The 25,670-nt window shown below is 35.4% G+C and overlaps 1 protein-coding gene across 4 annotated transcripts in view; it reads right to left on the reverse strand.

Annotated features, from left to right (window-relative positions):
- The window catches only part of Ctnna3 (catenin (cadherin-associated protein), alpha 3), a 1,502,556-nt gene that overhangs the window by 353,070 nt on the left and 1,123,816 nt on the right, over positions 1 to 25,670 (reverse strand). For all 4 annotated transcript variants that reach the window (XM_013514887.1, XM_005385969.2, XM_005385970.2 and 1 more), the window contains exon 12: positions 21,165 to 21,365. In XM_013514887.1, coding sequence (XP_013370341.1) covers positions 21,165 to 21,365 — 201 coding nt within the window. The remainder of the gene's footprint in view (positions 1 to 21,164; positions 21,366 to 25,670) is intronic.

Raw genomic sequence — 25,670 nt, forward strand, 5'->3', positions numbered from 1 at the left:
TAAGCCTTATTTTCTTTGAAAATGAAACAAAGGTGAAAATAAACTGTTTGCAGTTCTGTACACAGACCCACCAATATCATTTCCCACTTATGGCAGAAATCAATAGATCACACTCCTCTAACTCGTGCTTCGGGGCACGCACATGAAAATTAATACCCCTAAGAATAATATAATCATGGCCACTCACATGTGAAGAATCTATAGTGTGCTGAGTGCCTGCTCTCCTATTCAATAGATACAATGTTATTGTAGCTCAGGAGGTTGATATTCATTTCACCCAATTTCTCAGACGAGAGCATTGAGCGAAGTAAAGCAGCTCATGCAGGGTAGCGATGTGAAAGAGAGATGGGAATTAGAAGCAGACAACATGACTCATGAGAACTTATTTTTAAATAGCAACTATTTGCTGTTTTTCATGAAATAACCAGGAGTCAATGCCATAGGCTGCAGAATAACATCTTACATCTATCCAAGAATATTTAACAATACAGTTTTTTAATGAAATTCATAACTACTGCAAAGACTAATAAAACTCAAGCTAGATTTAGTGTATATCACAGTGGATAGTGGGAAATATAAACATTTTGAAAATAACTGCAAAAAAGTAAGTAAAACCTTTTGCTGCCATAGTTAGGTGCACGGGGAATTTGGTGTGAGGTTGTTAAGATAATTGTCCAACTGAGTCAGGTTTGTAAGCTAATGCTTCATTATTTCTATGAAATGTTTTTACTTTCATCTTGTAGCTTTTCAGGAAAATTATGGACGATGTTCTTAAAAACCTGTCATATACAATTTTGCATGAAAAAGACGTGAAAACCTAAATTATCCTGTTGTATGAATAACATAAGTGTAATTCAAAACAAGGTTATGTTTTATTAGGCAGCTTTCCTGTCACGGGAGAAAAATACTTGACGCCCACAATTTAAAGGCGGAGAAGTTTGCTGGGGTCATGGATTTCAGTGGAGTTCAGCCATGGTTGGCTGGCTCCAAGGTAAAAATGACGTGGGCGGGGAGAGCATGGTTGAGGAAGGCTATTTACTCCACAGCAGCCAGAAAGCAAGAGGAAGGGAGAAGCCAGGTACAAAAATACACCTTCCGCGTCAAACCTGGCGTGAACCACCTCCTCTGGCCTTGCCTGCCTCCTAATAGTGCGGTCAGCTGCAAAACTCTTTGAGGGATTAGTCTGCAATGAGTACCTTGTCCCAGTGACTCAAACACTTTCCAAGCTCATGAGACTTTGGACTGACACTGTAGATGTCCATCGTAACAGATGCCTTAAGTACTTCAGTTTCAAGTGAATTTAATCCTGAGTTTTACTAAGAGGTGACAATAAACATAATCATTATCATCAGTGACGAACATCATGGACAAAGTACTATAAACCAAAACAGAAAGAATAAAACTACTAACGAAATAAAATTCCTGGAATAGACACCACTGATTGTTACTCTTTTCAAAGAGTAGCATTTCAATAACCAAGAAAGAAAGCCTAACATGGGAGGGGTATTCCCCTAGACTGAGTTGATAAGTAGGTCCTAGCCCAACCAGAGAAAAAGACCCACATACGCTGGGCTTATGTCAGTGTCCTCTTAGGGTCTTACAGGTCACCCTCCCTTCTTCTGTCTAGTTTCATACAGTAATTTACAAGATGAAACCTTTAAAGGAGAGGGAACAGATGCAATGAACAATTGTGGTCTAACATAGGCAAAGGTGTACAACCAATTAGTAGACATGTGGCTGACCCGAATATCAAAGAAACACAGAGGTATCCATGCAAGAAAGTTCATAGTGGAGGAAAAAGTCTGACACTAGTGAGCAAGTACAGCAGGGGGAACTGAAAGTGTGGGGGGAACAGTGATCCTCAGTCCTGCCCTAAAACAGGGCCTTGAGCTTATCCAGACCCACCAACACGGAAGCATGGTGCACTTTAGACCATGAAGAGCTACATGATGGGTCACATCATTAAACATGGCCAGAAATTCTGTCAAAAAATTCTTCTGATTGACACAAAATCTCTTACTTCTCAAGATTCCATGAATTATTTCACCTGCTAGGCTAAGGAGAACCAAGTCAGGTACTATATCATTACTTCTACAGTCCTTACCACGAAGGCATTTGCAGTATGATTCCATGTCCTAAATCTTAAAACATGAACAGCTAAACCATATGTTGTCATCGGTTTATCCCTATCTAAAGCTCATGTTTAAAGGAAATAACTAACAAATAACAAAAAGTTGGTAGTTCTCTTGGAAAGGGAGGGGGTAGTGAGCACGTAGAGGATGTGATAGAGGAGAAAGACGACAGAGGCTTCCAAAAGCTGGGGGAGCTCTGTTCTATAAGCTGAACCACAGGTCAAATAGGTGCTCATGTTGTTATCATGACATGAATATTTCTTCTGCATATTTCATGAAAAATAAAAATTGATTGGAAAATGTAATAACATATCATTATAAATAGGTCTCTATTTTTGTAGATTACATTTTATATCTCAAAACGTTCTAATCTCATTAGAAATTCTTCAAAAAAGGCATTTTTAATGTTTTGGGGAAAATCTAATTTAAAGTGCATGGTACTTATTGCTTGGTACTTTCTTCATTGCTGTTGCTTTGGAATCAGATTCATTTCTATTACAAAACAAATGACTAACTCAGAGCTCACAGTAATGGGCACAACTGCAAATTCAAGAGGTTCAAATACATATTTTTAGATGATATGTGCAAGTCTTCCTTAGCCTGTTATTGTGCACTTCCCTGTGCTGAGGCAGAATCTGTTGGTATGCACAAAAATAAAATATTGTTGTGTTGTTTTTGTATTTTTCATACTCAGAGAATCAAGCTGTAGCTTTTGCCTGAGGGAGAATCTCAAGAAAATGAACTAGTGTGACGTGTTTTTCTGCTGAGCAGGAGAGAATATGCAAGTACAGTTACTCACATTAATTAGGAAAGACGGCAGGTCGGAGTCGGCCCACTCCTGCTGAGGGAGCAACCAAGCCAATGGTACCAGAGGGCTGGCAATTTTGTTTCCCTCTGGATTGTAGTGGTTGCTGCAGGGGAAAAAGAGAGCAAGGGAGAGAGAGGCAGGGAGGAGTATCCAGAGATGAATCAACCCAGAGAACTTTTGTAACAGGGAAAAGCGATGGCTGAGGTAAACCTCAGGAGAGGAAAGCTGATTTTAAAGGAGTATTTGAAGAGGCTTTTTGTTTTGTTTTTCTATGCAATTGGGAAAGGAGTAAAAACAGAATAAGAAATAAAAGACCTAAAATACGTGAGCGCTGAGGAAAAGTTATCATGTAGGAGTATCTACACCATTAGTAAAAATGCTGTGAGCATTTTTAAAAAATAAAAAAGATTCCCTTGGTAGTCAGTGTCTAAAAACGAAACTGGCGCTAGCTCCTGAAACAGCACTAACATATCAAGACCTACAGCCTTCTGTCTTATAAAGCACACTGTACCAAACTACCTTGAACTAACCAAAAATGCGTCTGCAGGTAGTTAGAAACCTAAGTGGAAGTAACTCTTTGAACTTGAGTTTGAGGATAGGTTATCTGAGTTTTAAATGTTTGCAGTGATATGGTTAGAAGTAATTGAATTGAGGTCAATGTTTCAAGCAAAGTGAATCATAGAAAATTCTTTCTTTTTCCATCCTCTTCACTTGGGTGATGCTCTGTCTTTTGGGATTCAGATGCATATCCACTCATCTGAGAAGTCACCCTGGACGTGATTACACTCAGTCTTAGAGACCCGCCAGTCTGCTTGATCACTGCACTTGTCTCTCCTGGCCAAACTGACTGAGAGCTCCTCGGGATGTGCGATAGACTGTACACAAGGGCATCTCAGTGCCCAGTGCACATAGGCTGACACACTCTAGTTGTTGCTCAGGATTCCTTGGTTGAAAGGGCACTGACACAAACAAGCATATTTCTAACAATGCTAGTTCTAGAAGTCATAGCACAGTGTTTTTCTGAGCTTGCCTTTGTGTTGGAGGGTACCCAACAGCGGCATTCACCAGATTCTTTATCACAAGTTATGAAGACACTCACAAAAGAGCACCTCCAGAACTGCTTTGGAAAGTGACAAGGATGAGGAGATAAATATGTTGGAAATGAGAGGAAATATTTTGAGGTGTATTAATGGTAACACGTTTTTTTCTGGAATACATTTTTTAAAAATATGAATGTTCACTTTATTTTTTATCATACTTCATATTCTTTTAAAAAATTAAATATTTAGCCAGGCTAGGCTTGAATATATAAAATAAAATCTTGATTCTGATGTAAAATTTATAAAGTAAGAATCATAATAAAGTAAACTTAGTTAATTAGCATATGAATTTTAAAAATAGATATAACGACTAGTTGTGTGCTCATTACTGAGTACCAGGCCCTCTGTGTTCAGTAGCACATCAATTTTGGTACCATATCAATTTTGTTTCTGGGAAATCACTATTTTATGGAGACACCATTTCACTGAATCACATTGGGGAAAGTCATTTAACTCGAATCTCGGATTTTTTCCTTTACAATGAAAATAACATACTCAATGGGAAAGCTTAGCATCCAGGAATCAGGCAATTCTTCAAGGATGTACAAAGATGATTCAATGGACAAAAATAATCTTTCCAACAAATGATGGTCTAACAATTGGACATTCATAATTACTTTTCTCTCATTGCTGAGACAAAATACCCAATGCCCAAAATTAAGGAAGGAAAGGTTCTTACCTTTCCTAATTCATATGAAGGCTCTTACCAAGATTAATAACAATAGCAAAAGCAAGTTACATAGCACTACATCTCTCATGTTATAAATCCTCCATGAGCATTCTCTCTAGCCCTATAAGCATGGCATCAGCACAGAGACACAGAGCAGAGAAGGCTATTTTTTCTTACTTCTGAGTTTGAGACTTGAAGAAGTCTAGATATATTCTACTTCCAAAAAGACTTGGGGGGGTGTAGGTATTAAGATACTTTATGCAAATATTCTTTACCACTCTATACCTTGTCTTTTTACTTTCTTAATAGTATCATTCACAGAGCAATGTTCACCTTCTGATGAAATCTACATTGCAATTTGTTTTCTATTATAAGTCATGTTTTGGTATCTCATTAATGAATGCCTAATGACATTCATACTCTCACACAAATATCTTGTGTGTTGTCTTTTAAGCATTTTATTTTTATATTATACTTTAAAGTTATTATCAATTGTACTAATTTTTTAAATAATATAAAAATGCAGTTGAAAGTGTTTTTTGTTTTAGTTTTAGCTTTGCATATATTATGGATTGTGTCTGGATGTCCCCCCAAAGCCTCATGCAGTCATGGGATGGGCTTCTAGAGTCTGTGATTCATCCATGGTCCAGTGCTGGGATTATGAGTGTGAGCATTGCATCCACCCTAGGGTGCACAGCCTGCATACAATAAAGGAGGGAAAGAGGCTTGCTCTCCCCAGCACCCGTCCCTTTTGCTCTTGTTGCTTTGTTGTCTTCTGCAGCCATGAACTGTTGCCCTCTGCCATGTGCCACTCTGCCTTGGAGCCAGCCGAGTATGGACTGAAACTTCCACAAACTATAAGCTAAGTAAACCTTTCCTTCCTTAATTTTGGGCATTGGGTATTTTGTCTCAGCAATGAGAGAAAAGTAATTATGAATGTCCAATTGTTAGACCATCATTTGTTGGAAAGATTATTTTTGTCCATTGAATCATCTTTGTACATCCTTGAAGAATTGCCTGATTCCTGGATGCTAAGCTTTCCCATTGATCCACATGTCTATCCTTTGTGACTATTACTCTTAATCGTGATTGTTGTACAGAAAGTCTTCAAAATCAGGGTTCTTACAATTTTGTTACCATTTTCAAATAATGTTGACTATCCTCTTTGCCTTGCCTTGTTACAACTAGCTTCTGTATAGCTAGAAAAGTCAGTTGATACTTTGGATTATAATTAATTTATGGATCAATTTAACAATAATTGACATGTTATCTATATTGAATTTTGTAACAGTTGAACATGATATATCATTCCATTTAATTAGGTATTTTTAAATTTCTTGTATCAGCATTTTGTAGTTTACAGCTTATACGTATAACAGGTTTTGAATATACTTATTCCCAAGTATTTCATTACAAAAACCTGTGGGAATTAGTATTCTTTTATAATGTTGCTTGTTATTTGCTATTATATAGAAGTAAAATTGATGGAATTTTTAATCATGTCATCTACAAATAAGTTTTACTTTTTTTTCCAATCTAAAAGTCTGAGTTTTTCTCTTGCTTTATTATATTGACCAGGTCTTCTAAATACAGTGTGGAATAGAAATAGTGAAACAATGATCCTTTTCATGTTTCTGATGTTTGGCTAAAAGTATTCATTCATCTTATCCTATTACGTATGCTATGAGCCATAGGTTTTGCTCATGTCCTTTATACAATTACATGAATGCCTTCATAGAGAATTTTTATTATGGATGAAAATTGAATTTTTGAGCAGTTTTTCTCTGTTTATATGATCATTTTATTTTTCCTTTTTAGTTTGTTAGTGTGGTGAGTTTCCAAATTGATTTTCTAATGTTGTATTCCCTTTGCATCTCTGGGATAAACTATAGCTGGTCCTGAAGTTTTTACTATCTATTGCTGAATTAGATTTTCTAATATTTTGTGGATTTTTGAATATACCTTTCTGAGAAATATTAATCTACAGTTTTGTTTTCTCATGGTGTTTTTGATTACTTTGACCATTGCTTTTTCATGGTGGTTTTGATTTCTTTGACCAATAAAGTGAACTATAATATGTTCAATATTTTTAATCTTTTGGCAAAAAAATTAAGGTTATTTAGTACTTAAATATGTCTTTGTTCATGAGAATTAATTAATGAAACTATCTGGAAACTAAATTTATTTAACACATATAGATATTAGGACACTATCTTCTTTAGTGACTTTTTCAACAATTTTATTTAGAAATAATTCACATATATTTCACCACTTATAGTGTGTCATACATTTTTTTAGTACATCCGTAGACCTGTGTGTGCATCACCACAATCAGTTTGAGAGTGTCTCATTAGCTCAGAACCATCATCTCAAAATCCCTACTGTAATCTTAATAGTTCCTCTAAGAAACTACTAATCTACTTTTTATATTCATATATTTGCCTACTGTCTAATAAGAAATAACATTTTATATTAATAGAATCATACAATAGGTAGTGTATTTTTGCCTTCTTTCACTTAGCATGATGTTTTCAAGGTTCATCTGTTCTAGAGTATTTCATTTCTTTTTATTGCCAAATTATATTCCAGTGTATTGACGGAACACATTTTATTTATCCATTCATCATTTGATGCCCATTTGGGCTGTTTTCACTTTGAGCTATTATGATTGATGCTGCTAAGAGAATTCATGTATAATTTTTTGTGTGCCATATGTTTTTATTTCTTCAAGGTGTAAACTTAGAAATGGATTTGCTGGATGATATGGTAATTCCTATGATTAAGTGTTTGAAAACAGTCACTGTTTTCCAAAGATGAGACACCATTTTACATTCCCACCAGTAGTGTATGAAATCCAATTTTTCCACATTTTCCAACAATATTGACTGTTGTCTGTTCAATGACTTTTAAATGTGTCCTTCAAGGAACTGTTCAATTTCACATATTCCATCAAATGTGTGTATGTAGTTATTATAATTATTCATTGTAATAGAGTTATTATTGATCATTCTCTAATCTATTCCATTTTGTGTACTCATTTTTCTCCTCAGTGTATTCTTGTCTCATATCATAAAATATCCTGCTATTTAATAATGTCTCAACCACATTTAAAGCCTTTGAAGATTTGGATTATATTCTGATTTTCAGCACATGGCTTAATACTGTACTTACTGGCAGTAAAGTTTTAATCTGGAAAAACAACACACATAAATCAAGTTTCATCCTTAATTATATTTTGGTTCTAAAATAACAGAGGGATAAAATTGCATTTTTATTATCCTTTTAATGTCCGTTATTTTGCCCTGGAATCCCTTTCATTTTGACGTTGGCCACTCACATTTCCTCTTCCTCTCAGTCAGCAGGGGTACTACCTGTGCTGCTGCCCTACCTTGAGAGCTCCTTGCTCCTCCTGTGCTGAGACAATTAAATCAGCTGCATGGCCCTACCTCCACCTGGCTGTCTTCTGGCCTAGGAAAGAAGATCTTTCTTGCTGGCTTTTTATCAGTGATTGAGACACAGTTCCCCAACTCAGGATGTCCAAGCGTCTAAGTCAAGAAGTGTGCAAAACAAGAAGTTTAGGGATCTTCCAAATGTATGGATCATTCTTCAGGTCCTGATTTCTTTTCCTGTCTATTGTTAATTCCTTTGCTAGTTTCCCAGGACTTACTTCTGCTCAGTGGGAACACGGCAGAAAGAAGCTGCGTACAAACAGGACAGAGGCCCTTTAGCAGAAACCTGCAGTGCTGGCAGCCTGAACGTGGAGTTCTAGTCTGCAAACCTGAGATAAATAAACTCCTACTGTTTAAGCAGCTTCAGCCTATGGTATTAGCAATATATGGATTATATATTATACAGCAGTTGGAACTAAGACATTGGCAAAATCAAAATTAGAAAAAAGAAAACATTTCTGGAAGTGAAAGCAGTTTTCTAGATAAAACTACAAGAACATATATCCGTGCTTATATACTGTATTCTGTAATTATGTCCTTTATATATTACATATTAGTATTTTCCACTTTAATTGGAAAATGAATTACATGAACACTTCAGCACAGATTTCTGTTATATAAGATGCATATCTAATAATACTGTTAAAATAATATTAATATCTACCAACATTTTGACATAAGACCATATAAGAGGCATTTCAAGGGTTCTCTTGGCAGTATTAAATGTAAATCATCACAAAAACTCTAAGAAATAAATTTTATGGCCTGTGTTTTGCAAGCAAAAAATAAGGCTTAAACTGGGTAAAGAATTTGCTTAAATGACATTGTTGATAAATATTGGAGCTGAAATTTTGATCTAAATTTGGTCATAATGTCTAGAAATATTAATTGCCTATTAAAAGACAGAAAACTAAATTTCTAACATTTGTATATTTTACTTTCTTTTTAAAAGATGATACATTTGTATTTTTTGCTTTGTTTTGCAAAATAAGTAACTTATGGCCATCACAGCAATAGCAGCAAAAGAAATGAAACATTTAAAATGTGGACCACACATCCACTTCTAAAAATGAAGAATGCATGAGGTAGACAGCAATTTCTAAAAGCACAAAAACAAAACAAATTTTTTTGTATTTTGGTGTTTCTTCTTCAGTTATTAAATAAATGCAAGACTTTGAGAATTTTAAAACATCTAGACAGCAAATATATCAGTGCATGTAAATAGTCTAGTCAGTAGAAAAATAATTCAGATATTAAAAAGCAGAGGTAGAGAAAATGATCTGCATAGAAATACTGAAAGTCTCACACCTGAGTACTCTTAGCTTTTGAGTATATGAGGGTCATATTGTTTTAGTAATTTTCACAATTATTTAATTAATGATAAATCTAAAATTTGTTTTTTCAGATCTCCAATGCAAAGCTTTCTCTACATGACTGTGGCACAAAATTTGATATTTGGAGCAGTTTTTGTGAACTGATACTGACTGAGACTATAAAACAATCCAGCATGCATTAGTAATGAGAGGACTAATAGAGAAAATTCCTTCTTCCACAGTGTTCTGTGCTGTCACTCAATCAAATTTATTAAGCATCCCCGGTGAGATGTGCATTGTGTTATTCATCCACTTAATATATGTCTCCTGAGTGTCTGTGGTCTGACAGCTCCTTGATTATGTTTCCAATACTAGATGATAGACAAGAAAATAAGAAAGAGGTGAAAGATACATGTACCAGGAAAAGTAGATTTGGTTACATAAGAACATATTGTGCATAAACCGTGTAAAACTTGTGGTGAGCAGTGAGTAAGGTGGCCCAGTTTTCTCTGCCTCCTGATATTCATGTCCTGTGCAAACCCTTTCTTTAGGTAAATCAGTAACTTTGAATTTAGTGACTCGTGTTTAATACAATATGGAGCAAAAGTGATGGTACAATGCTTACGTGAAGGTGTTGATTTCCATCTGAGTCTCTTTCTTGCTCTCACTTATTCCATCTGATTCCTTCCTTCAGAGGAAGGCAAGTACATGTTGTGACACACAGAGGCGGCACACGAAGGCATTGATGTGGCCCAGGAGCGAAGCCTCCCACCAGCCACCATGTCAGTGGCCTAGGAAGCAGATCCTTCAGCCCCAAGTGAATTCAGGCCAACACATTCCCTGCAGCCTCATCAGAAATAGTGAACCACAACCACCTGGTTGAGAAACTCTCAGATTCCTCACCCTCAAAGTTATGAGAAAATAAATGTTTGTTATCCCAATTTGATACATTTTAGGAAAATTTCCTATGCAGCCAGAGATAGCTAATTATAAGAAGAATAAGATCTTGTGCAGTTCCAAATTTTTAACGACAGAGGTTAATGAAAATTAATTTGGTGAACATATCATATTGTTTTGAGAAATAGCCCATGAAAGGCTGAGGCAGTTTTGATGAAAAAGCTTGGCCTTACTAGGATTCATTACTAGGAATCCATTTTTAAAATCTCAGTTATTCTAAATAAATGAAAGCTTAGTCACTAAGATTTCTGAGCTTGGAAAGTCGTCTGACAATAATAGCAACACCCAGGAACTTTGAGTGCATTACATCTATAGAGTGTTCTGAGTGTTTGTGTTCTTCCAAAAGTCACATATTGAGATCTAATCGCCAATATGATAGCAAAAAAAACTATCACTTCTAGGAGGTAGAGCCTTTCTGAATGGAATTAGTACCTTGATGAAGACATTTGCAGGAAGCTTGTTTGTCCCTCCCACAATGTGAGTACACTTACAAGGCAACATCTGTGAAGAGCGGAACCTTGCCAGACACCCATCTTGGCCTCCCTGAGCTCCCAAATTGTATGCAACACATTTAAAGCTGTTAATAAGCAAACTAGCCTACTGCTTTATTTATAGTAGCCCAAATGGACAAAGAAAGTTTAATTACAAAAACTTATTGAACATTTAAAAAAGAAACCAAAAACTGCAGTAAACAAGAAAACCTAGTGTAATTATACTTGCTATGTATGATTAAGGTAGAGTACATGTGTGCGCATGTATGTATGCCTCTTGTTTCTTCACATTGTTCTGTAAGATAAATGAGTTATGATTAAAATTACATGAAGTTAGATAATTGAAAGGGCTTGAAACATTGTATATAACCTATTCTTGCAGGACTTACTAAAAAGAGATTATACTACAAAAGGAGACAGATGTGAAGGATGCATTACAGCTTTGCAAACTTGCAAGCACATCTATGTAGGGTCATTTCACAGGGTGCTGTTTATTTTAAGATTATAAACCATTAAGTGACAGATTTTGGTTTTAGAATTCAGGGAAATAATTTCAGCAGGGTCTTTTTATGGCCTAATAGTCAAATAGCCAATTCAAGCTACACAACTATTTGAACCAGCTATAAATCATCGACCTACACATCCCTAAGCAATGTGATTAAGCTAGTTCTGGATGTCACCAAGTGGATATCAGACTTTAAACATTATAAATGAATAAAGAGTGCATTTATCTGTGCTGGAGTCAAAGTTAGCACAGGTTATGTATAATCTAATAACAGTACAATCAGATCTTAAAGTTTTAGGATCTTTTAGTTAGATTTGTGAATTCTAAGCCACTTTAGTGAATTGAGGACTGGTATACTCATAGTTTTAGTGAGGAAATTGAATTAATTTCTTCGTAATGTTGCTAACTTAATGATTCTGTTTTTCTGAATCTATTCTAGGCCCTTTTCAAAATGATTTATTTCTTGGAGCCCACTGATTGTATACTTCCATTGAGAGCTATTGGGTTCTAGACCTACTTATCTGCCATCTTGTTTTATATTCCTTACATCCCTGAGGTAGATTCACTACTTCCATTTCTTACTATTTCTATTTATTTCATCACTTGTTTCATTTAAGCATATTTTGAAGTTTTTTCTCAAAACCAGGTTTGTGCAAGTTAAATTTTGTGAGTTCTTTATGCATAGTAAAAAGAGTTTTATTTTGCCACATTTATTGGGTGAGTATAGAGAATTTGTGCTAGTCTATTTTTCATTGCTATATCAAAATACTAAGGCTGGATACTTTATAAAGAAAAGAGGAACAATTAATTCACAGTTCTGAGATTCAAGCACAAGGCATTACTACTGGTTCAGATCTGGTGAAGATCACTGCAAGTGTGCTTTCAAAAACAGAAAGCCCGAGAGCCTGAGGTCCTTTTCCCACTTTTGAGGAAATGTCCCCAGTGACCTATGAACTTTCAACTAGGCCACGCTTTCCTAGTTCTCACCTCATTTTTACATCATCACACTCCAGGTTAGGAGAGAAATGCAAAGCTATATCCAAACCACAGCAATCTTTTAAGTTCCTATTAATTTTCCCATGGAATGTAAAGTCATTACCTTACTGTCTTATAAAATTCAGTGTTGCTGATATCAAGTTTGTAAGTCAAGGTTGAACACAAATCCCCTTAGCAGACCCTTCTGAACATTCCAGACTGAGGCTTTTGCTGCTTTCTTTCATATGTCTGCTTATGGCCAGTTACTTTCTCTCTTCTGAATATTTTTCATTACTTTTTATGATGACTTTATACTGTTGCATTTGTCATTATGAACTTACTTTCTCTATGTTATTTTACCATTATTTTTAAAAGGAAACTACCTCAGGATGGCATAAATGCATCTGCTTAGTTTGGCTTATTGCTAGATTTTTAAATATAGAAGCAAAGAAAAATTATATTTTTAGTCTCTGGACTCAAAGTTACTTGATTTTAACTGTGATACAACAGGTACTATAACATAACCAATAATGGCGATTAATATTAAAGAAAATGGAGAAGATTAAGAAATATTTACAAATATAAATAGTGGATAGAAGGATGAACAAATAAATTAGGCTGAGAAAATGGAAAGAAAATTATAATACTTAACTTATTGCTTTGTTAGGTTCCAAATTAAAACCTATACACTAATTTCTCTTTCTAGTTACAGAGAAATTCTGAGGTCAGTGAAAGAGGAATATGAATAACCTTTTTAAAATCACTATAATTTAGAATCAACATGAGACTTAAGAATATCTGAAATCTTAAAAAAATACTGCCAGCAGTGTTTATAATAAATGATACTTTAAAAAGTCCCCATATCAGCAGAGAAATTTTATAATATAAATTGTTCACTTCACTTTAACTGCTACAGATTTTGGCAGACAGTAAAATTAAATGGTGGATGATCATAGAATATATTACATTTTTCAAGAAACTACTAAGATACTAATGCATTTCAGGAAAAGGAACCATTTAGTAGGTCCTTTGCCTGTTGTATAGAATTGTTGAACAGTAATACTTTCTTCTGTTATTGATGAAAATGGAAGCTGGAAATCATGAGCTACAAAATTTGTGAAATAAAAGTATATTACAGCTGAAATTAACACGGTACCTAGTGGCAAAGTCTTTCTAGTTGACGATCTCTGGCTTTCCTTGAATCATTTCTATCTTCCTAAGGTGATTAATTAGGCACCTCACTGATGTGTACTTGTTCAATTACTTAGATAGTTTTTCCAACAATGTGGCTATTTTTTCAAGTATCTTTCCCTACTTTGTGAAATCTCTTCTTAATTTATGGAAGATCTTGCAATAATCTACTCTGTTTATGTTCTCTCCAAGTGACAGAGAGGTACATAACGTTTAAATTGTCAGCCAGGACAAATTATTTATTAACTATTTTGAATAAAGTGTTCACATATATCAATAAGTCTTTTGGAGACTACCATATTTGTGAATGTTAGCCTGCTGATTTGTTTTTCTTATAGTGATCTGGGCTCTTATCATTGCTTTCATGCCTATGAAGGCTGATAGCACAGCTGAAGTACAACTTCTTTCACAACAGGTCCAGACACACTCACTTTAGGAATGCTGAATCCTTCCCTTAGTAAACTTGCTCTTATCTTGACATTTAACAGTATAATTACATTCTTTGTGATCATCTCCACCCAACCAGGGCGATAGCTGCGGAGCTCCAGAAAAAAGAACATGAAAGACATTTTTGGGAAGGAGAACCTGAAATGAAATGGATAAAATCATTGCCAGTTAATTTCTGCTGTCTGTAGCAATTATTCACCACCACTGGAAATGAAATCCAATCTACAGGCCTGACTTTGCATGATTTATTCTCTCTTTAAAGCCAAAGGAAAGAAAATGTCAGGGACACAGTACCTCAGTTTATGTTGTAGACTCAGTAATCTGGAACCTCAAATTCAGGTTTACAGATAAGTCTATAAAAGTTTTACCAGTTTACATTTACCAGGTCACATTGTATATAATAAATATACCATGAGATTTTCCAGACTATATATAAAGTTCACTCTCCCAAGTAAAATTTATTGTCTTTTCATCTTAAAATTACTAATACTTGAAATAGCACAACTGAAAGGAGATATTTTATTAGTTCTATAAAACCAGTTTTCAAAATGGAATGTAAAGGAAGAAGATTTTTACTAGATATTATCTACATTTTCAAAAAACCTACTATAAGACAGATTATAAATTAGTTTACTCTTATGCTGAGACTTAATTGCTGGATCACCATAGATAACTGTGTAGCCTTCAGCTTCCCACTGCCTGTACTACTGCATAACAGTGTGCTAGCAAGGGTTGAAATGTAAATCTCTGTAGCTCTCAAGGAAGTTGGGATGGAGCAAAGACTGTTGCACACCGCAGGCCTTCTAATCCCTGCAGGCTTTTTTTCTTTCTGAGACAGGGTCTTGCACTATGCAGTTCCGGCCAGTCTTGAACTCTCTTTGTAGATTGGGCTGGCCTCAAACTCACAGCAATCCTCCTGCTCCAGCCTCCCAAGTGCTGGGATTACAGGTGTGCACAAAATGATCAAGCAAACACTACGATTTTGGAAGGCACAGGCCTGTGCAAAGCATACCTAGTACTTAGTAATTTTAAAATTGATGGAGTAAAAGTCCTCCTTTGTTTGGATTTAAAAGAAAATGGTACTTTTTGATCCAGTATCACTGTACACTTAAAAAGTAATAGGGAAAGTCTGTTAATTTTTTGGCATTATTATAGTAAAAAAACAATAAAGAAATCACAAAAAGATATACTTTACTGCTTTTTCCAAAACTTCATAGATCCACTTAAGTTTTCATAGAAACAGCAATGCAAACACTATCTTCTCAAAGATGATTACCTTGGCAATGAATCATATTCACATCATGTATTCTTGAATAACACATCACCCCTAGAACCCCTAGAACATGCCTAATTCTGAGTTGTAAATATACCAGGAATACAGCATGCTGTGAAAATCTCATAAACCATTAGAAGGAATGGAGTTTGTGACAAGCCATTAGAGGGCAATGATCCTAACCAAATGATGTGATGAGTAGACCTGGTTCCATGCCACTTTCCTCAACTCACAATATGACCCAGGGTCCACACTGATGAGGGAACAGAAACTTCCAAGGCTCTGGGATGTTGTTTTTTGGAGAGGTTGGGGTGTTACTTAATTTCCACCTATGCAATCACTAGGTAGACTCTGGATTATACAGGTTAGCCAAGTTATGTGCAAATGGTTGCCTTCTGTTAATGTTCTCCGCTATTGTCTTAAAGAGTATATCACATTCAGGCAGAAGGCGACAGGAAGGAAGCACATGATTTAGAATCCTGTCTCTGGCAGTTGCAAGGGGAGGAGAGTTTGCCAACAACAGTTTCTGTATTTGATAGCTTTGTTGCTATCTCTTCTAGAGGGTTTGCTGGAAGCTTTAGTGAGACTAGATTCAATGGGAACTTTCAGCAGATGTAGTTTGATGATGGTTCTTTAAGTAATTGAATACACAAAAGTCATGATCTCTGTTCAAAAGTCTGCTGAAGATCCTATCAAACTCTGATGCTAACTTTTCTGGAACTGGCTAATATCTATCTCTGGACAGTAATGAATCATTCTCTTAATATTTCCTCTGCAACAGCTTCCGACATAGTACACTGCTTCAAAGTTATTTTTCTTTCCTAAATTGGGATGGCAATTTATTCTCTCACTGCATCAAAATGCAATTTTGTAGTAAATTTTAAGTTCATAGTTAGGAGAAAGACTAACTAATAAATGATCACTGGGTACCTTTACTATGTGAGATGTTGCTGGGGAAGATAAAAGTAAAGAAAGTGTGAGATCTACCTTTTAAAAGATTGCCCCTCTCAGGGAGAAACCTGTATATAAATGGTTGGTTATAATATGAGGCATAGAAAGACAAACATTAACATGAGAGGACAAGCTCATCCCCCAACAGATAATGGCACAATTAAATCTAACTGAAAGGGAACTCAGAAACACCTTCGCAAAGGTGTTGGCATTTGAGAAACTGCTAAAGAATGGTTGTATTTTGAAAGGGATTTAAAGTAGAAAGCAACATTCTCACTGCAGAAATAGACTTAGCAAAACCAAGAGGTTGTATTTGAGAGAATTTGATTTTGTTTTGAGTTTTAAATCTAACCTAAGTCACAAGGGTAGACACTGAGATAAATGTAAAGAGAAAAAATACAACTGTCCTTTTCTCCTGTAGTTTACATTCTATTTTGAAAGGAAGTCATTTCCATATAGCTATATCTGAAGAGTTCCTCAACAAACATTTATGTGGAATACTGTGAGAGACATATCCTTTAAACCGAAGTACATGAAAACAGAAAGAATTTCCTGTCTCCACAGTTAGTGAAGAAAGGTTTCGAGGAGGTACAAGCTGTTTCTTAAAAATGGATGTAGTTTGATTAGAGAAACAAGGTGTAGGGATATTCAACATGAGAGGGACAGCATGGAGAAGATCGAAAGGAACACTCCTGGCCATGTTTGTGTGATGTGAAAGTATCAATGGAATGCAGTGCCAGGTGTCTTTTGGCCCACACTAGGGAAAAACGACAGCATAAAATCGGGACATGAACACAGCCAACAAGAGGCTGATATCTTTTATGAGACTACTGCCCAGTTTCAACCTATGAGAGCACAGCACTGGGTTCCAGAAATTCCCCAGTGAAAACTGCACTGGACATGCAAAACTCCTTTCAGTGGTACCTGACACACAAACTACTAATTTGCAAATACTGTAGAGCCAGAGAAAGCAAGAACTTCCAGATTCAAAAGCTTTTGGTTTTCACCTATAACAATTTAAATTCGTAAGACAAAGGAACATAAGGAATGTAACATGTGTTAATCAAGCCTATCAATGTAAGCAAATCTATTAAGTATCCATTTAATCAAGTCTATCTACTATTTAAACGAGTGTAGAGCCAAATTTTAGAACACCACACAACTTTAGAGCAACACAACTTTAGGAATGGGCTCACATATCTTTTTAACTGTTTTATTTGCCTGTAAGAAAAACATGGGAATTATATGATTTTTCTCTATGCTACAGAGGGAATTCTGGGAAAGGAGTTATAGTTTGGGCTTTGGTGGGTTTTAATGGATGAGCCTTTATTTTCCATCATGACCTCTTGTGGACAGTGGATGGCATGGTGATGGCTTGGTCAGGTTCAGTTATGTGCCTGTTGTGTTTTGGTCAATGAGTCTGGCTGACAATAAACCCGGGCAGGGGCTGGGTGTTTGCAACAGATGCTTTTGTGCCTGATGACTTCTGAATTTGATGGAGTCCATAAATCACAAGAAAATATATCATGTCAGTCCACTTCTGCTTTAAGCTTTCTTCTAACCTTTTATGAAAGAATTAAATTTGATGTTAAGAATAGAACTTGTAAGCCTTCGCCCTGCAATTTTCCAAAGGTTTGTTATTTAATAAAAAAGCCAATATATTTTCTTTCCCCATCAGGAATTCCTGACAGGTGGAGAAGATTAGTGACAGGAAAGTGTGGGGCAGAATAAAGAATTTCATATGGAGATTACAATATTTATGCCCCTGAGCGGAATGCAGCGCTCCAGATGTTGACTACATTTCACTTAAAAACAACTGCTGGCTCGCTCATAGGAACAATGTAAATTCCTTAAATGCAACGGGCCAACCTTGTTTCCCAGTGCAAAGAAAACACATAGAGGCTCATCAAATCTTGAAAACGTACTAATGAGCTACAAAGTCTGATTGAAATCAAAGACATGATGTTCCAAACACTTTGGTGATTTAGATAAGTATGGCTTAGTTTTCATACTGATGACAATACTTTAAGGCACATTTTGCAAAGAGTTGAAAATCTCAGGAAAAGAAAAAACAATTTACAACTTCTCCTCATTAAGTCAATTTCAGAAAGCTGGGTTAGGACCTGAGAACTGTATAAAGGAAAAAGAGTCAAAAAGCAAAACAAGGCACATAACCATTTTCTTGCCAAAATATGAATTATTAAAGCTTCATAACACAAAATATGACATTTACAATTATGTAATTTGATAATTATGGATAAATAAGTCCAAGAGATGAAGCATATTTGAACAAAGATGAACATCCTCTGTTAGTTAATTGTGGAGGCTAGAAGAGTTGGAAGTACTTTTGTAGACAGTAGCTCTATGGGAGAAGGAATGCTCACATTTTTCTGCTTTGGTTAAGATCAGCCTGATTTAATTAGGTTTTGCATCTAATTTATTGCTCAGAATTCCCTTTAGTAAAAAATGTGTTTTTGATAAATTTCAAGGAAAGCTGAGTAGGGAAAATTCCAATTAGATATATATTTTAAAAATCAGAAGATTTCTTCAAAGATGCAGCAAAATTATCTGAAAAACTAAAATAAAAAATTAGGAATGTGTAAACTACAGTACTATGTTAATAATAAGGTATGTTTTAGATAGAACAGCTCAGGATTACTTTATATGTATTTTACTTGGGCTACTAGGCCATAATTTACCTGGATAATTTTAACTAACATTACATAGAACTATTAGAAAAAGAAGAACTTTTTTTCTGTCCTGATTGTGGTAATGTAGCTATATTGATTATACATATTATAAGGTCTTTATAAATTATAGATTTATTAACAAACATGTTTAAATGAGTAGACAATTTTCATTTTATTTTCTGATCAGATCAATTAAAAACTGTAGAATTTCACTTTCACTTCTTGCTGTGCATATGGCAGATATAAACTCCTATGGAGTATAAAACTAAATTTAGCATCTTGTGCAGACATTACGATAATAAAGAGCATGCTTACAAGACTTTAATAATATGACATGAACGTGAGATGTAAAGATCAGACTTGAGAAGTTTAGAAGTTTATCTAAGCAACTCAGCAGGGATCCAGGGTCCTCACTTTGTAAACAACCTCATCCTGTGCAAAAGGAGGGCATGGAAATTGTGTGAGTACTAGGCGAGGCTAATCTGCCCACAATATAAGGGAGGAAAAGAGGCTTATTCTCCTTCTTCTTTTGCTCTTGTTGCCTTGCTGTCTTCTGCGGCCTTGGACTGTGGCCGCTCACCACACCACCCTGCCTTGGAGCAGCTGATTATGGACTGAAACCTCCACACACTGTGCATTGAGCAAACCTCTCCTTCCTTAATTTTGGATATCAGGTATATTTGTTTCAGCAGTGAGAGAACAGTAACCAAGACAAGGACACTGTCATTTGTCTGAAAGAAGAACCCTTGATGCATTTCCTCTTTATAATTCCATTTCCAGAAGGTAGAAAAAAATCAGAGACCCAGGTAACTCTGTACTTGATGTTTGCCAACAAGAAAGGACCACTAAAATCTAGTAGAGGGAAGAGATACTGAACGACATAGCACAATCAAATTCTTCAGCATGTAAGTACGTTATGTTGCCACCCCTAACTGCAAAAGCAAATATTATGTGCTGTTTGTGACACCAGTAACTTTGAGGATTGAAATTAGAAATATGGGTTTAATACCAAGTGTTGCAGATGTAATGCCTTCGTTGTTCCTTAGCACATTTTAATTATTTTATTATTTTGAAATATGTCGCAATAACGAGAAAACTATGTACCAAGATTCATGGATGATTTTCTGTTATCAGCATACTGGGAAAACTAAAACCTAACCAACTCTCTGCAAATCTTGCTGTTTGCTTGTGGCATAGATCTTCAGAACCAGTCTATTGTAAACGGTATTTCACAGATGGTATGTTCCTCTTAGTTCATCTCAAAAGACAGCTTCACACAAAAAAGGAAGGCAAGAATTTAAAAACTACTCCATTCTTCTCTTTTCTACTTCTTTCACTAAACACAGTGCATATCCTCCAAATTCATAGGCCCTTGCATAACAGTCACAATGATGGAGGATTAAAATATGTAATTTCAAACAGTAGAGGAATCACAACTATATCATTGCTTTCGTATTAAGGGTAATAATAAGTATCTGAGGATTTCACAAATCCACAAGGATTTTCATAGGAAAGAATTCTGCCATGATGACTTGTGAACACTCTCAACTGCCTTCATCCTTTATGAATTCATATGAATCTTGACACTTCCCTAAGTTTCTTAGAGAAATGATAACAACAATATAAAAAAGAATGCCACTTCACTGAGTGATTCAGAGCATTTACTGGCTGATTTTAGAAAATAGTGACTTGGGTGCTGCAACCAAAACAAAATCCTAGTTATGTATTTCCTAAGCAATCAAAGACAATTATGTGCAAGGACAAAATGTTTTGCAAACAATTGCCGATAAAGGTAGAGAGCATTTCCCTAGAAACCTGATGAACTTTCCACATTGAACCAATGCAGTGAAAAACCTGAGGGTACTGATGCCACAGCTAAAGGAAGCTCTGGAAACTATTACACACTTAGTACTGCACTAGTCTAACCACACCTCCTCACAGCTCTGGAATTAATAAACTTAAGTCACTATTGCCTGTGGGTAGTTTATATAATGCATATCAAGTTTATATAATGTTTATAAAGACTGTTTCCCCACAGAATATATTTACTTCACTGGGATAAATTTCAAATCACATAACCAAAGGACATAAGTAATAATCAGATGTTCTGTATGTCCAAACGTGGCTGAAACCTCTTTTCCATATGAATATTTAGTCACTATGCAGATTCAAGTTTCAAACAGTGCAGCTGTCAGTGGGCACTGAGACTTACCGGTACTTGTGAGGAAGTTAACATTTCGCATTACTCCTTCAGTGTAAGCGCCTGGCTCATAGCTGTCCATTTCACCTGTGACAATGTGAGCGACCCTGGCCGCCCGGCCTCTGATAGCCCCTGCAGCACGGTCTAAATTCTCAGCATCTCGGTCTCTCAAAGCTATGATGCACTTGTTGACGTCTTCCAGGATGTGGCTTTCTGTAAATAAACAGATTAAATTATGCATGTGTGTTAGATCACACAATTCTAGTATACACTGTCAAATATATATATATATATTTCATGTGCATACATACGAAATGATAACTTCCGATTTCAGATACATACACTGAGAACATTGAGAACTAATTATAAAAATTAGAGATCACCTCGTTCTTTAATAGCAAAATAGATGAAATAGAAAAATTTTACATTTAAACATTTTTATCAATTACATATTATTTTACATTTGAATTCTATTAAATTCTGTTGTTGGTGGCCTGGGGATTTAGCTCAGCAGTACATCGCCTGCCTGGCAAGCGCAAGGTCGTGAGTTCAATTCCCGGTACCAGAAAAAAACAAAACAAAATAAAACAACAATATATTCTGTTGTTGGACTGAGTGATACATAGATAGAACTTATGAACAGTTTTTAAATTAAAATAAAAATAAAATAGCAATGATGGACATTTACTGACACACACACACACACACTTTTAAAAGATTGCTTTGAAATTAATGAACCCTAGAAGTTGCCTGGAATGCTTGGGCATGAAGACAGGATGGTGCTACTGTAAGAGTACAGTATTTTCTTTTCCTATGAAATGACACTCCCACATACAAGTACTGAGAGATGAACATATATCCACAATAGTAGCAAACATGGGCAAAGGTATTTTAATAAATTTTTAAAAACTACTAAAAATCAATGCTTTGGCTTCTGGCTTTTACCATGAATTCCCACCTGACATCTTGAAATATTCTATTATTTAGAAGCACACAGAGAAAAGAATTACAACAAAAATATGTCAGTATTCCATAACATGTCATTTACTCCCTCTGTTGTTCTTCCTGTCTCTTTATCTCTATGCTTCCTTCTCAATGTGCTGGTGTATACGTGTTGACTATTTATTGGTCAGCTACAGAACCCAACCATTCATAATATAATTACTCATTTCACATTTTCCTTTGATGTATACAGATTAAAATCAAACTCCCATGGAATATGGCCCCTGGTGACCTTTCATAACTGACTGCAATCATTCCTCTGCAGGCTTCTTATACTTCAGTAACATGTATTTTATGATTAGAGAATCCTCCATTACCTCTCCCATACCTCCATTCTGTAGAGACACTGGAACACTGATATAGCCTGCATATCTATATGGTCTGCTTGGTCAACTCTTACTTTTTTTCAATACACTACTCAAAACACTCCTTTGTTAGAAAATCTGTGCTGAACTCATTCCTTACAGGAAACACCTAGCTCCATGTCGTTTGATATTCCCATGAAATGATTTATGTGCTTCCATTAGAACCTCTTCCTGTGTTTTAATGATGTATGTATACAATTATCTTTATAGTAGACTCTGAACTGTACCTGCTGGTAAGATTTTATCTTATTGCTTGAGGTATTGTACCTGGTGCTCAATACAGACTACAAGCTTTTAGCCTACCAAGAATGTTGAAGGAATAGAGTGCTTTTATAAGACATAAGTGATAAGGTATTTTCTCTAAATCTAAACCGCAAATTATTAACATAGATGGAAATATTTATGGAGCCTCAAGTTTAGTTAATTTAACCTACATCAAGGACATTCACATTTTAAAAGTTAAACACCAAAAGCATTCACTACAAGTATATTGGGATTTTAACCTAATTTGTAGCATTATTATGAAGGTACCATTTTAAGGTACCATTTTAGGTACCATTTTAAGATTTCAGGTACGGTCACATCTCAACAGAAAACACTTGTGAATCATCACCACCCTATCTCAACAGAAAACACTTGTGAATCATCACCACCCTATCTACCATGTAACTGAAGTTTAGGTGTGCAAGATGTGATGATCAACAATGTTTTTAATCCACAGATGTGTACTTTAATGACTTATTAAAAAGCCATCCTTTTCCAGGTATATCAGTAAGTCTTTTTAAATAAATACAAGGCCAAGGATATAGCTCAGTGGCATAGTGCCTGCCTGGCAAGTGCAAGGTCCTGAGTTTGATTTCCGTTACCAAAAAAAAAAAGAATAAATAAATACTATATACATATGTGTGCATATATATATGTATATACATATATATAATGAATGTTTAATCTTTATTCACTATTGATGCTTAATTTTAAGTTTCAGTGATATTTTTGTTCAGTTCTATAACAAAGAAATGAAATTTAGGAAAGAAATAATGCTCTTTCATATAAGATTATCTAACATACTGTACTTTCTGTTTAATTAAAGTTGTAATTGTAGCTTTGAGAAACTATCCTTTTCCAAGTAAATTTTGGAAGGAGATTTTTTCCCACACAAAGAATAATCACTATCCCTGAATTGAGTGGTCACCTGTTCTGTAGAACAATGATACATATGCCCTTCTGTTCAGTCTATTGTTTGAAGCAAAGATTGCAATACAACACAGGTGTTAAATTTTTTTGTTTGACATTACAGAAAGTTGTATGGTCACTGTTTGCAATTAATTAATGCTGTCAGAGTCACGGTGTTAATCAGACTGAAGACCTGTAGAGAGAAAGTTGGATGTGGAAATGAACATACACAATATGAAAAGCAAATAGTGAAATAAGCGGCAAGAAGGTGTAACCAAACTTAATCTGAGACGTGTTCACTGAGAACATCAGGGATGATGACTGAATGATCTTGAAATTACTCTAAATAAAAATAACACAAAATTATTAGGAAAGTCTTGCAAATGTTCCACTATGGTGACATTTTCCTATTACCCTGAATATTTTACAGAATGCTAGCAATCTCTAATTGCATGGAATTCTAAGCATATTCTTCCAGAAAAAGAAAATTAAAATGTTGGGTAACTGCCACATTAAAGAAATTTTTAAAAAATGAGTATTGTGTTGTTATTCATATTTCAATGAGGGCCTTCAAGAATGATTTGAGTTTCTATGTTCAGCTATAGACCCCGAAATTCTTTATGGTGGAAAAAAGCACCAAATACTTCATGTAAAACTCCCTGCAGTCCTATCTCTTAAGATTTTGCTGATGGAATGGGTTTAGTCATTAGACACAGCAAAAGTCGTTAGGAGTTCTGCCTCTAATTAATTTTTCTCAAATATAGATGTATTGGGACTAAAAATATTACATTCTTTTTAAAATGTGCCTTAAAAGAAAGTGAATATATTATTACAGAAGAAGCACATTTAGAGTATTATGCTCTGAAGAACTGACACCTAAGAAAGATTTGTCTTAATACCTCAGGGTGTCAGCTGAACATTTAATGTGAGGTGAGTGGTGGAACATTCCAGGGTTAGTGTAAATGTGAAGAGCGTTATTTTAAGAGCAGAAAATCGCTAAAGTACAAGCAGTTGTCATCCATCTTATTATTGCCATGCTGAGATACAAAGGGTGATTTCTAATATGTTGGAAACAGCGTTACAAAGGGGAAAAAAAGAAACTAATCACTCACTGAAAGTTACTTCATTTGTTTTTAACTTTTCTGGCTATCTCTACCTTCCATAACTGCAATAGGTATATCATGGTAAGATTTCAAAATTCAGGTTATTTCTAATTCTGTCTTTTTTATTAAGTATTATTTCCCCTCATTAAACTAAAGCTGGAAGTTCAATTCTATTGCCTCAGGGGGTGCTGAGAACAAAACAAAAGTATAATGGGAATAAACAGTTAATTTATTGTCATTTGACCTCCAGAGGGGACTTTTACAGAATTATTGACCACAGAATAGATGAGATGCATCAGCCAGACTTTGTTGAGAGTTAAATTTTTTTGCTGTTTGTTTTTCTTTGTCTTTTTTTATCCTTGAAGTCGGACCATACATCTATCAGGGGCAAAGCCTGAAAAGGGAGAGAGTTTATGTCATGTCCATCCACTTGGTAACCCCAGCAAGTCTGCTTCCTCTTGGCAAGAATTCATTTTTAGTATTTAGCTTCCAAACTGACATTCAACAGGAAGATTTCATCAAGGCTAATTTGAGAATAATGGGCCTATATAGCTTTATGCAAAATATTTTAAAGCCTCCATTCCTTTCTGCTTGCTATGTCCTTCCCTCTGTCTCGTCTCCAGAATCCACATCTCACTGAGTGTTAGCAAATGCAGAAGATATAAGAGGTAAATGAGGTACAGTTCCTGCCTGGAGAAGGTTTGCAAGTACTGTAACCAGGAAGGACCAATTCTCACTTCATTGCCTTTTATTCTTTCCAAAGTTCTATAGTAATACTGGTATCTATTTTATAACTTAATAAAGTGTCATAAACATTTACAGAAAAAGTTTGCTTGTTTTCTGTCCTACAAGCTCAGTAGTCTTCTCTGAGCTTA

Source organism: Chinchilla lanigera, unplaced genomic scaffold, assembly GCF_000276665.1.
Source record: "Chinchilla lanigera isolate Chin_1 unplaced genomic scaffold, ChiLan1.0 scaffold00024, whole genome shotgun sequence".
Lineage (NCBI taxonomy): Eukaryota > Metazoa > Chordata > Mammalia > Rodentia > Chinchillidae > Chinchilla > Chinchilla lanigera.